This window comes from Dermochelys coriacea, chromosome 5, assembly GCF_009764565.3.
Source record: "Dermochelys coriacea isolate rDerCor1 chromosome 5, rDerCor1.pri.v4, whole genome shotgun sequence".
Taxonomy (NCBI): domain Eukaryota; kingdom Metazoa; phylum Chordata; order Testudines; family Dermochelyidae; genus Dermochelys; species Dermochelys coriacea.
In genome coordinates, this window is record NC_050072.1 from 130,935,638 (window position 1) to 130,947,802 (window position 12,165).

Sequence of the window (12,165 nt, forward strand, 5' to 3'; positions counted from 1 at the left end):
GTTTTTCACAGAACTGACTAAAAATTAACAGTAGACTGCAATATTTACTGACTGCTGTAAATAAAAGGAGTCAAGACAACTGAATGGAGTTCACAATAATTTTGTATCTTTTGCACAAAAATATTTAAGAAGAAATGTGGTTTAGAACAGATTATTTGCTCCTAAAGAAATATGATAAATTGATATCCCTACTCTTCCCCAATGTTAACTGTAGAATTTGTGAAATGTGAAGTGGGTATTTTAAAAAATACACATTAGATCAGAGGTGGGCAAACTACGGCCCGTGGGCCACATCTGGCCCATGGGACCGTCCTGCCCAGCCCTTGAGCTCCTGGCCAGGGAGGCTGCCTCTGGCCCCTCTCCTGATGCTCCTCCCCCCCACTGCAGTGATGCCGCTCGTAAGGGGGCAGGGAGCGGGGGCGGGGGTTGGATAAGGGGCAGGGAGTCCCGGGGGGCAGTCAGGGGACAGGGAACAGGGGACAGTTGGATGGGTCGGAGGTTGGATAAGGAGCAGGGGGTCCTGGGGGCCTCTCAGGGGGCGGGGTGTGGATAAGGGACAGGGAATGGGGGGGGTTGGATGTGTCGGGAGTTCTGAGAGGGGCGGGAAGTGGGAGGGAGCAGATAGGAGGTGGGGGGGCCAGGCTGTTTGGGGGACACAGCCTTTCCTACCCAGCCCTCCATATAGTTTTGCACCCCCATGTGGCCCTCGGGCCAAAAAGTTTGTCCATCCCTGCATTAGATTGTTTGTTTGTTTTATAAGTTTTAAAAATGACATTTTAAATTTCTCATTTGAGGTGGAAATTTCAAAATTTGATGCTTTGGAGGAAGTTAGTGCAGAACTGAAACTCAAACAACTGCTTTGGGATTCTTGTTCTGAATGGGAAATACTCCAAACAGAATGGATGGAGGTAAAATAAATGCTCTGATTCCTAAATGACCAAGTATAAAAATGATGTATAATACAGTTTATGATATAAAATTCTAGTTTATAATATGTAGAAAAAATACTTCCTTTTATTTTTCCAAAATGGCATTATAGATTTTTGAATTACAGAGCTATAAAAGATTACTATGCAGCTAATCTTTTTGTAAGTTATTCCAGGGGTTATGCTTCTTGAATTGCTCTATACTATCTTGTGAGTTTTGTGAAGCAAATTGTAAAGCTTGAATAACATGGCAGGAATTTTGTAGATAAGTAAGTTTTAGTCTAACCATTTAGAACAAACATTTGGGTTATGAAGGCTACTTAATCTTTGTGTCACTATGGATATCTGCAGTTACTAAGGCTACTAAAGTGGAAGAAGAAGAAAAAGAAAAAAGGATAAAAATAGTCTGCCCTTAGATAAAGTTTCACTTTCCTTCATTTGGCTTTCTTCAGGCTTCTCTTCAAAATATGCATGAGTTACTCCTGTGGGGAATTCTGTGCCACTGCACATGTGCAGAATTTATGTCCCTCACAGGCTTGTTTGCTTCCCCGCAGAAAAATCACTTTCTGATGGGGAAGCAAAGGGAAGCCACAAGAGCCGTCATGCGACCCTCCCCAGCAGTATGTTTCAGGTGTCCAGGGCAGCGAGCAGAGAGGTAAATGATTGTGGGGCAGGTGGCGGGACTGGGGAAGACCTGGCTGGTGTCTCCTACCCTGTGCCAGGCTCAGCTATTAGTCCCAGATGGGCTGGGGAGGATCCCGTGGCATCCGGGGCCGTGTCAGACACACCCCCAGATTTCTCCCCCAGCTGTAGGAAACGCCAGAACCCGCCCCCCACATTCACACACTTCCTGCATCCAATGCTCTTGAGCTGCAGGAGGACGGATCGCTGTACAGGGAGCTGCTTCCCCATCCAAGGACACCCAGCACCCAGACCTCCATATTCCCTCATACCCAGACCCTCCCACCAAGCCTCTGGCCCCTGCACCCAGAACCCCGCCCCGATGAGCCTCACTCCCCCTGCAACTGGACCATCCCAATGAGCCACCTGCACCTGGATCCCCACCCCCCTGAGCTCCACTCCCCCACCATCTGGACCCCTCCCCTGAAGCCCCCCACACCCAGACCCCCCCTGAGCTCTATCCACCACACCCACACCCCCCATGCTGCACCCCAACTACCTTCACCTGGACCCAATCTTCAGGGTCCCATTACCATTGCACCCAGAACCCTCCAGCAAGCCCCTGTGCATCCAGATCCCCCCCCACATCCGGATCCCCCACTGAACTGCCCACACCCAGATTGCTCCACACAGAACCCTCTCAACCCATACCTGGATCCCCCCATGCTAATCCCCTCCACACTTGGATCTTGCCGTGCTGAGCCTGCTTGCCTGCACCTGGCAAGGAGGGGCAGGCCCAGTCCTTGTGCTGTGTCAGGGTTGGGTGCAGCCTTTCTGCTGAGTCTGTGTCCCAGGTGGGAGCTCCACAGTGATTGTTCACCTCTGTGTAGCCAGTGGCCTGTGCTCCCCAATGCCATGCTAGAGCCTCCACATTTATTTGACAAATAAAATTTGCGTAGTTTTACAGAATTTTAATATATATTATGCAAAATTTTTAATTTTTTGGTGCAGAATGCTGCCAGGAGTAGTGAGTTGGATCCTGCAGTGGTCAGATGACACCCCAAAGCATGAGTTTTGGCTACTCATGTCTTGGCCAACAAAACAGCTAATATTCTTCTGGGTTGTAAAATTCTTTCACCGCCTCTTCACATCCAGCTGTAGTTTTGACATTCTGACCGCCTGCAGTAGTAATTTCCAGCATGATTTGTGAAGAAGTTTTTGTTTTATATATACCTGCCATTAACTTTACACATATCACTGATACCTTCTGTTTTCTAACCACCGATTATCTTTATAATAATATCCATAGATTGGAAGCTGTTTATGGCCAGGGCCATCTTTTCCTTACATGATGTACAGAGCCTAACACAATGGAGTCCTGAACGATGGCTCTAGCTGCTCCTTCAGTACATATAAATCCATAAATATTATTATGAGACCGCATATAACTCCTCAGTCATTATAGTAATGGCCTGTTCTTGTGTGTGGGTTCCCAGTGCTGTACTGGTGGGAACTGCCATGACTTCAGAAGTTTAGGGCGGCCAGCACCTCCCCTCCTACAGATGGGATGTTCTCTCCCTGTTGAGGAGATGGACTAGCCCTTAGTGCCTCTAACTGTCAGTTCCTGTTTCGCTGCTTACTGGAAGAGGGGCTCCCTATCACTGCTGCTGCAGCTGCATTAGTCAGAAAAATCAACATTTTATCTGCTTTGTGCTGATTTTTGTGAGTGTTTGCTCAAGGTGTAGAGTAATGTATACAACTATCTTAGATTCTGTCAGTGAAAACGAACTAACTAAATGGAGAAGGAAGGTTGATTTTTTTTGTGCTGTGCGAGGTGTCTCCTACTTCTCAATACTAGTGTTTCATAATTTTCTTCCTCCCCCACTGCTTTTAGTCTTTCCTGTTCGTTTAGATCAAATTTGGCTCCATTTGTGCCCTCCTATAAAATACTGAGGTGTGTTTCCTATTGTGTATCAGGCTGCCATACACCCTAAGTGGGAGCCTTCTTCCACCAGAGCATAGAGGGATTCCTCATCTGAAAGGTATATGGTACATCTCACCCTACCTCTTGTCATGGTATGGTAGTTGGCGTCATGGTGTATTTACTTACTGTATATTAATTACCTACTAGATGTCTGTGTGTGCTGTATAGAGATTTAGACAAGGCTTGGTCCCTGGTGAAAACAAGGCAGACAATGCTGGGACTTGAGTTGTGTGGAAACCTGTTTGTGTTTGTACTTTGTTGTTGTCCAGTTTTTTAAGAAAGACTGTGTTCATTCCATATATTGTGGCAGTGGAAGACTGCAAGCATCAAAAGTGCCAGCTTTGCCTATTATCAAACCACAGTATAGCCTTTCCTTTTTAATTTGCAAAATTCACTGAGTCTCCCTATCATTAGTGTTCTATTGTAGTACCTTTCTTTTACCTGTGTTTATTGGATTAGGTGTATATAATGCTTTGCTTTAGAATATACGGTCTTTTGAAGCCTTTGAGTGCCCAAGGATTGCAGGATCTTACCATATACTGTAACTCTTGTATGCACTGTGTGTCAGATTTTGCTACCCTTACTTATGTTGAGTAGTATCTTTCTGTATGAGTAGTGCCATTGATTGCAGTGATTTCTTTGTGGAGTAAGGTACTATACAAAATGAATGTGACCATTAATTAATATATTTTCTATGTTTGATTTCCACAGTGTAAATTTGATAGCTTGGATCCAGAATACCTGAATTCTCAGGTTTCCAAGTACGCCAAATTTGTGAATCAGTTGGAAAAAGGTTTGCCACCCAATAATATAGTGCCCCGGCTCAAGGGGAATGTGGAGAAGATGAGAGAAAAGGTAAAATGGCAACTTGAAATTCACTTTCCAAAAAGCTTTTTAGAAAAGGAGGGATAGCTCAGTGGTTTGAGGGTTGGCCTGCTAAACCAAGGGTTGTGAGTTTAATCCTCAAGGGGGCCATTTAGGGATCTGGGCCAAAAATTGAGGATTGGTCCTGCTTTGAGCAGGGGGTTGGACTAGATGACCTTCTGAGGTCTCTTCCAACCATGATATTCTATGATTCTATGAAAAACATGAAGTTAAAATGTGCTACTTAATTTTCAATAAACTTCAAAGATTCCCTCATTTTATATAACTCGTCCAGAGGCAAAATGGAAAAGGAGTGAAAAACAAAAAATTGAAAACTTCAGTTTTTGAAAACCAAACGATTTTGGTTTTTGCCAAAAATTTCAAACAAAAAGAAACTGTGGGGAAAAGGATCTTTCGTTTGTAAAAATAATTAAATAAAATGTTTGATCAAAAGTCTTTTACAAGTTCTATTTACAAGCTTTATTTAAAAGATGGTGCTTTGAGAGAGATCTAGCAATGTAAAATACATTAATGAAAAATAAATATATTGTTCGTTTTACTTTTCCAGCTTCCAGTTATCACAGACCTAAGAAACCCCTTTTTGAAACCCAGGCACTGGGCAGTTTTGGAGCAAATAGTTAATGCACACCTGGTGGATGTGGAATACCCGTTATCTTTGGCTCGACTTGTTGAGCTCAGTGCTTTTGACTTTTCTCAAGAAATTCAGGATGTTTCTGGACAAGCCTCTGGAGAAGCTTCCCTAGAGACCATTCTCAAAAAGGTAAGTTTTACAAACAAACATTTTGTCTTTGTTTTTTACAATGGGCTGAAAATCTTGATCTTTTTATGGATGATTAAGAAAGAATGTGTCTCTCAATTATGGTTCACAATATATAAGTCCCACATTAATGGTAAGTAGAATTTTTATATGAGTGAAATATAAAGCAGAAATACAGTTTGTGTCATAATTCATAGATATTAAGGTCAGAAGGGTTATGATCATCTAGTCTGACCTCCTGCACAATGCAGGCTACAGAATCTCACCCACCCGCTCCTGCAATAAACCTCTCACCCTTAATAATAGACCTCTGCCCTTCCAAGGAGCATGTTCAAGGGGGCTTACAAAGGCAGAGACTGATGCTGCAGATGCACTGCCCACAGAATTCTCCTTGGCAGAGAATGTTGAGCCCACAGAATGTTCTGTGCCTTTTCGACTGCCTCTACAGTAGCACATACCTCCTGTTGTCAGCAAGTCTGTGCTGAAGTCATGTTTTGGCTTAAAAAGTCTCTATGCAAGTTGACATTATTGTAAACAGACAAAAACCACGCTTTGTTTATTATAGTTTTATGCAAAATAAGAAAAAGGTCGATGTGTGTTAAATGGAAAAGGACAAAGTCAACAGAGATTTTTTCCCTTTTTCTTCTGAGAAGAGAGAACAAACACCGCAAAGTAAAACAATAATTTGACAGTGTCTATTTAGCCCCATGCATCTGAAGAAGTGGGTTTTTTACCCATGAAAGTTTATGCCCAAATAAATCCATTAGTCTTTAAGGTGTCACCGGCCTCCTCGTTGGGTTTTTTTAGGTGAAAGGGCAGTTTTTTCATTAGTTGGAATGAGACTGTCTACATTTTATTTACTTTGTAAAACCTAAATATTTTAGTGTTGTAAGTAGATTTACAAGGTTTATAATTTTCTCAACCAGGTGGAGGATTCTTGGAAAACAACTGAATTCATTGTTCTTCCTCATCGTGATTCTAAAGATGTTTTTATCCTTGGTGGTACAGATGACATTCAGGTAAGTCGCTGCTTGTACTTAATAGGCAGCTGAGAAAAGTTCAAATGAAGCTAGCAAAAATTCAGATGAAACTAGCAGTGGCAGATTGCATTTATAAAATTCTGGCAATGACCTGGTAATGGTCTATGTTGATGGAACATTTTATATTATTTTAAACAATGTATAAACAAAATATAAATTCACATTCCTTTTGCTTATCCATTTAATAACAAAATCTTTTCTCAAGAGTTTTTAATTTTTCATCAACATTCAGTTCTCCAAGTTAACAATTGCAGTATCTATTACAATATGTAATTATCTTAATAAATTGTAGATACTTTGGTTAATATCAAACATTAGAACTAGAAGAAGTAATATCAGCTGGATGACTGCATAAAACCTGTCTAGAGCCCCTCTCCTGCAACTGTCTTCATGCGGTGTACCCTTTTTGCAGGCGCTTGGGTCTATCTGTGCAGAGCCATTTGCAGGATCAGGGCCTAATTTCTGTGATTTAGAAAATATGTTATGAAATTATAGCATACACTTAATTTAGCCAAAGTTTGATTCAACTAAAACTTTAGGCAACAAACCATTTGTATTATAATTAGGGTGACCAGATGTCCCGATTTTATAGGGACAGTCCTGATTTTGGGGTCTTTTTCATATATTGGCTCCTATTATCTTCCACCTGCGTCCCGATTTTTCACACTTTGCTGTCTGGTCACCCTAATTGTAGTGAAATAACTTCATCCATTTTATTTTGATCATTGCTAGTGGAGAATCAGGTCCCTAGACAGTAACTGATAGACTGTGTACTTCTTATTTAAGGGTCTTCTTGATGACAGCACTATTAATGTATCCACTATAGCCTCCTCACGATATGTGGGCCCTCTCAAAGCACGTGTTGATGAATGGCAAAAGCAGCTCTCCTTATTTAGTCAAACACTGGTGAGTAGCAAACAACAAAACAGCTTCTTAGGACTTAGCTTGAGTCTCAAATAAAGCGCAAAGTGGTGGAGTTCTAGTTTATTTTAAAATACTGACTATGTTGAAATTGCTGAAAGAAGATTTTTTTTTTAACCTAATTTTATAAGGTGATGTCACAAAGTCCCCATTGACCTTATATTTGTTGGGAAACCATCATTCAGAAGGCGTGAGCGACTTACACAGTTCAAATAATGAGCTTATATTTGTTTAACTTTCACCCTGGGAATGCTATCTAACTGGCAAGTGAATGGCTTCTGCAAATTGGAAGGATGTGTTGGCTGCAAGCAGAGAAAAGTTAGGGTGCATAGTAAGAGCTTTCAGTAGTGGTGGTATCATATCTCTCCAGGTCTTGGTGTGGGTGGAGGGTGGGTCCAGCAGACTATGGAAGGCAAGGTCCAAGCCTCTTGCGAAGTGGGGTAGCTGGTGCCTTGCTGCTGGAGTGGGGATGACAAGGTCAGCTCTGAGTTCTTGACGTGAGGCACTTCTTGCAGAAAGTGTGATAGCTCGGAATGATTCTGGGTTGGGTACATGTAATTGAGGAAAAATAGTGGGCCAGTTCATCAACTGTGGGGTAGACAGGGCTAATGTTATGGGCAGATTAAGGGTTCTGCACTGAAATACTGCAGATGATCAATTGAGGATCAATATACAAGGCTCTGTTGGCCTAAATAACACTTGAAACATGTGGACCTAAATTGAAATGGGAAATTATTCAAAATATTAAAACTAAAGAAAATGTGTGTATGTGATTTTAAAATTTAGCAACAGTAAAACATTAATATTAGAAAGAGAAGCACCACTGGGCAGCTTTCTTCCTCTGACGTGGCACTGGGAGAGGCTCACACAGCGCCGGTGAGAGCTGGGGGAGTTTTTTGCAACAGGAGACAATAAGAGGTCCTAAGCATGTTCATGTACAGGCAAGGTAGCAGGGTCCCAGAGGTCGGGCTGCAGCCTGAGTCTGAATGTCTACACTGCAATTCAACAGCCCCTTAACCCGAGCACTGCGATCCCAAGTCAGCTTGGACGAGCCAACCACAGGGTCTAATTGCAGTGCAGACATATCTCCAGAGGCCAGCATCACCTGGAAGTGGGATTGTGCCTATCCTATGTCTCCTTTGAGTCAGCCTAGCTGGTGCAAAGAGGCTGGGTTAACAATGAACGGAGTCTGAGGCTTGTTTCTCTATAATTTCTCACTGTTGCTACCACCATTGCAACTCCACTGACAGCAGCAGCAGTGTAGACGTGGCACCAATAGCTACTGGTGCTGTGTAGACCTACCCTGAGCAGGGTTGGGGACATGGTGCTAAAAATGCTGGCAGCCTGGAGTTCTGTTTACACGAGCACTTCTAATGTTGCTACCTCCAGTGGAGCTGCCAGAGTAGTAGCCACAGTAGGAAGATTAGGGCAAAAAAGCCTTGTGTAGATACCACCCCATAGTATGACATCTTTGTGCTGCTGGAAAACCTGACTGGCCTGCCATATCCATCACCATCTTGTTAATCCTCATGCAAGGGAAGAAGGCAGCAGACCTGCAGTTAACCCTTTGTTTGGTGGTGGCCAAGTCAGTCTCTTGCAGTCTGTTCCATGTCGTCATAAAATAAAAGTTCTTCTCAAGCAGCATATATTTTATCCTTTATTTCCCCCTTTAAAAAAAATCACAGTTTAAGAGCGAATCTGACAAACAAATATCCAAGAAAATTTGTTAGATTTTTCAAAGCAGCCTAGCGTGTTATCAAATAGAGTTTACTTGGTGAGTACATTGGAAATGTACGTTCTTCATGACCATACAATTTGCCATGTAGAAAATTATCTTAGGAGATTTTTGGAGGGATTGGCAAAGTGCACACTGTCTCATCAAATGTCTGATAGTTGAGCCAAAGGGCTAAAATTGTGTCATGAATATTGAAGTTTTGACAGTCTAAGGGTGGATATCTGAAATATTGTGGAGGATTCATGTTTAATATTTGTGGATTTTCTTCTGCTTCCCAATTTGAAAATTCAGACTGCATTTCAATAATTCTCCTTTGTAAGGATGGGGACTAATTGGTCAAGTTTTCCTTTTTTTCTAGGAAGAATGGTTGACATGTCAGAGAAACTGGCTTTACTTAGAAAGTATTTTTAGTGCTCCTGATATACAGAGGCAGCTACCTGGAGAGGCAAAGATGTTCTTACAGGTGGATAAGTGCTGGAAGGAAATAATGAGAAAAGTTAATCGTCTGCCAAATGCTCTTCGTGCTGCTACTCAGCCCGGTATAAAATAATGGTGTATTATCCCAATCAATGTATAAGCCATTGTAGGTGATGTTAATCCTTATTCAGCACTTACTAGCCTAACATTTATGTCTGTTGGTAGGATGAAAAATACCTGTACTGCTCCACTCCTAGGCCCCTCCCTGTGCAGCATAAAGTAATAAGGAATAAGACAGTAAAGGAATAAGACAGTTGTGTCCTGTTTACTATGTACTGCATTTAATTGCATTATGTTGTCAATCAACTTTCTGTTTAATATATATTCAAAATGTAACTTTGCTATAGTTCATTTGCTCTCTTTATGCATTCTCTCCCTAGTTTCACTGTGCTTTCTATTCTCTTCCCACTCATAATGTATATTTTCCATTATTGTTTTCAGTGTCCTGTCTCCTTTTTACTTTCTCTCCTTGCAACTTTTCTCTATATTATGTTCTCTCCCTATTCCCCTATATTTTGTGTCTTTCTATCAATCAGTTTCCCTCATTGTCATCAAGTGGCCTTTCCACCTCCCAGCCACACCCTGATGGCTTCAAGGAAGCTCTGCACACAGCCGATTGCCTCAGTTTCCCCTTTCAGAGGGCTCCTTAACTAAACTCCATACAAGCTTTTTTGTCCAATAATGCTCCTGCATCCAAGTCTAGTTTATTGATATAAAACAGAAAGGAAAAAATCAGTCCGGAGGCTTCTCTCCTTCCCCAAGTCTGTTCTTTGCAGCTCTTCTCTGCCTTGGCAGGCCACTTTCAATCATACCTGGCTGGATTCTTTTCTTACTCTTGTAGAGTCTCTCTTTCCATCCAGTACTACCCTCCTTGGGATCTGGTTTTACCCACAGGTTTCATCATGCATTCCTACAACTACAATACCCACCTGCTGAAGTGAAGAAACAGATTGACAGAGCCAGAAGAGTACCCAGAAGTCACCTACTACAGGACAGGCCCAACAAAGAAAATAACAGAACGCCACTAGCCATCACCTTCAGCCCCCAACTAAAACCTCTCCAACGCATCATCGAGGATCTACAACCTATCCTGAAGGACGACCCATCACTCTCACAGATCTTGGGAGACAGGCCAGTCCTTGCTTACAGACAGCCCCCCAATCTGAAGCAAATACTCTCCAGCAACCACACACCACACAACGGAACCACTAACCCAGGAACCTATCCTTGCAACAAAGCCTGTTGCCAACTCTGTCCACATATCTATTCAGGGGATACCATCATAGGGCCTAATCACATCAGCCACACTATCAGAGGCTCGTTCACTTGCGCATCTACCAATGTGATATATGCCATCATGTGCCAGCAATGCCCCTCTGCCATGTACATTGGCCAAACTGGACAGTCTCTACGTAAAAGAATGAATGGACACAAATCAGACGTCAAGAATTATAACATTCAAAAACCAGTTGGAGAACACTTCAATCTCTCTGGTCACTCGATTACAGACCTAAGAGTGGCTATCCTTCAACAAAAAAGCTTCAAAAACAGACTCCAATGAAAGACTGCTGAATTGGAATTAATTTGCAAACTGGATACAATTAACTTAGGCTTGAATAGAGACTGGGAATGGATGAGTCATTACACAAAGTAAAACTATTTCCCCATGGTATTTCTCCCTCCCACCCCACCCCCCACTGTTCCTCTGATATTCTTGTTAACTGCTGGAATTAGCCTACCTTGCTTGTCACCATGAAAGGTTTTCCTCCTTTCCCCTCCCCTGCTGCTGGTGATGGCTTATCTTAAGTGATCACTCTCCTTACAGTGTGTATGATAAACCCATTGTTTCATGTTCTCTGTGTGAGTCTATATAAATCTCTCCTCTGTTTTTTCCACCAAATGCATCCGATGAAGTGAGCTGTAGCTCACGAAAGCTTATGCTCTAATAAATTTGTTAGTCTCTAAGGTGCCACAAGTACTCCTTTTCTTTTTGGTTTTACCCACAAAACAGTTCAAAATAAAATTGCCTCAATTCCATGCATTTAACCTCTTATTAGGGTCCTCCCAGTCCTTTCCTGCCTATAGTCTCAGGCATGATCACCACTAGACAATTAAGTTGGCTTAACTGTGTTGCTCAGGGATGTGAAAAATCCACACCCATGAGTGGTGTAGCTAAGCCGACCTAACCCCTGATGTAGATAGCACTGTCTTCTGTCAATCTAGCTACTGCTTCTCAGGGAGGTGGATTGCCTACTCCCATTGGCATAGGTAGTGACTACACTGAAGCATTACAGCAGCGCAGCTGCAGCGGTCCAGCTGTGCCACGGTAGCATTTTAAGTGTAGAGATACTGTGAGTCCCAAGTCTTTCTGTTAGAGTCCAGTGACTCCCAGCAGCCTCTGATCTCCGAGCATCCTTCACTCAGCTTCCTGTTGCTCTTTATAGCAGAACCAGGTGATCCTTGTCGCAAGCCACCATGTTACACTCATCTTTCCATCTCTCCCCTACTTCACTAATCTAACTTGTAAACCCTTCCTGAAGGGCTTGATCCTGCAAATGCACACAGGAGTGAAGTGCACAGTGGGTGAAATCATTACCATTCTGATTATATACTATTTAAAACTCACTTTGAATTGGTGTCAATGACTTCAGAAGGTGCAGGGCAATGGAAAATCAGATTCAAGGTTTTCCATATTAAGTATTAAGGTACTAAGTGGCACCGGACACTAACTCTTTCATTTGCCAGGGTAAGAGAGTTCATTTTGGATTACAGTAAAATTTGCAGCCATCAAAACATTCAGCTTTCTGCTGCTGCATTCC

The 12,165-nt window shown here is 42.4% G+C and overlaps 1 protein-coding gene across 1 annotated transcript in view; it reads left to right on the forward strand.

The window, feature by feature from the left end:
• The window catches only part of DNAH6 (dynein axonemal heavy chain 6), a 190,118-nt gene that overhangs the window by 27,852 nt on the left and 150,101 nt on the right, over positions 1-12,165 (forward strand). The window contains exons 17-22 of the mRNA XM_043514942.1: positions 795-908; positions 4,243-4,386; positions 4,964-5,176; positions 6,100-6,192; positions 7,000-7,119; positions 9,228-9,408. Of these exons, the coding sequence (XP_043370877.1) occupies positions 795-908; positions 4,243-4,386; positions 4,964-5,176; positions 6,100-6,192; positions 7,000-7,119; positions 9,228-9,408 (865 nt within the window). The remainder of the gene's footprint in view (positions 1-794; positions 909-4,242; positions 4,387-4,963; positions 5,177-6,099; positions 6,193-6,999; positions 7,120-9,227; positions 9,409-12,165) is intronic.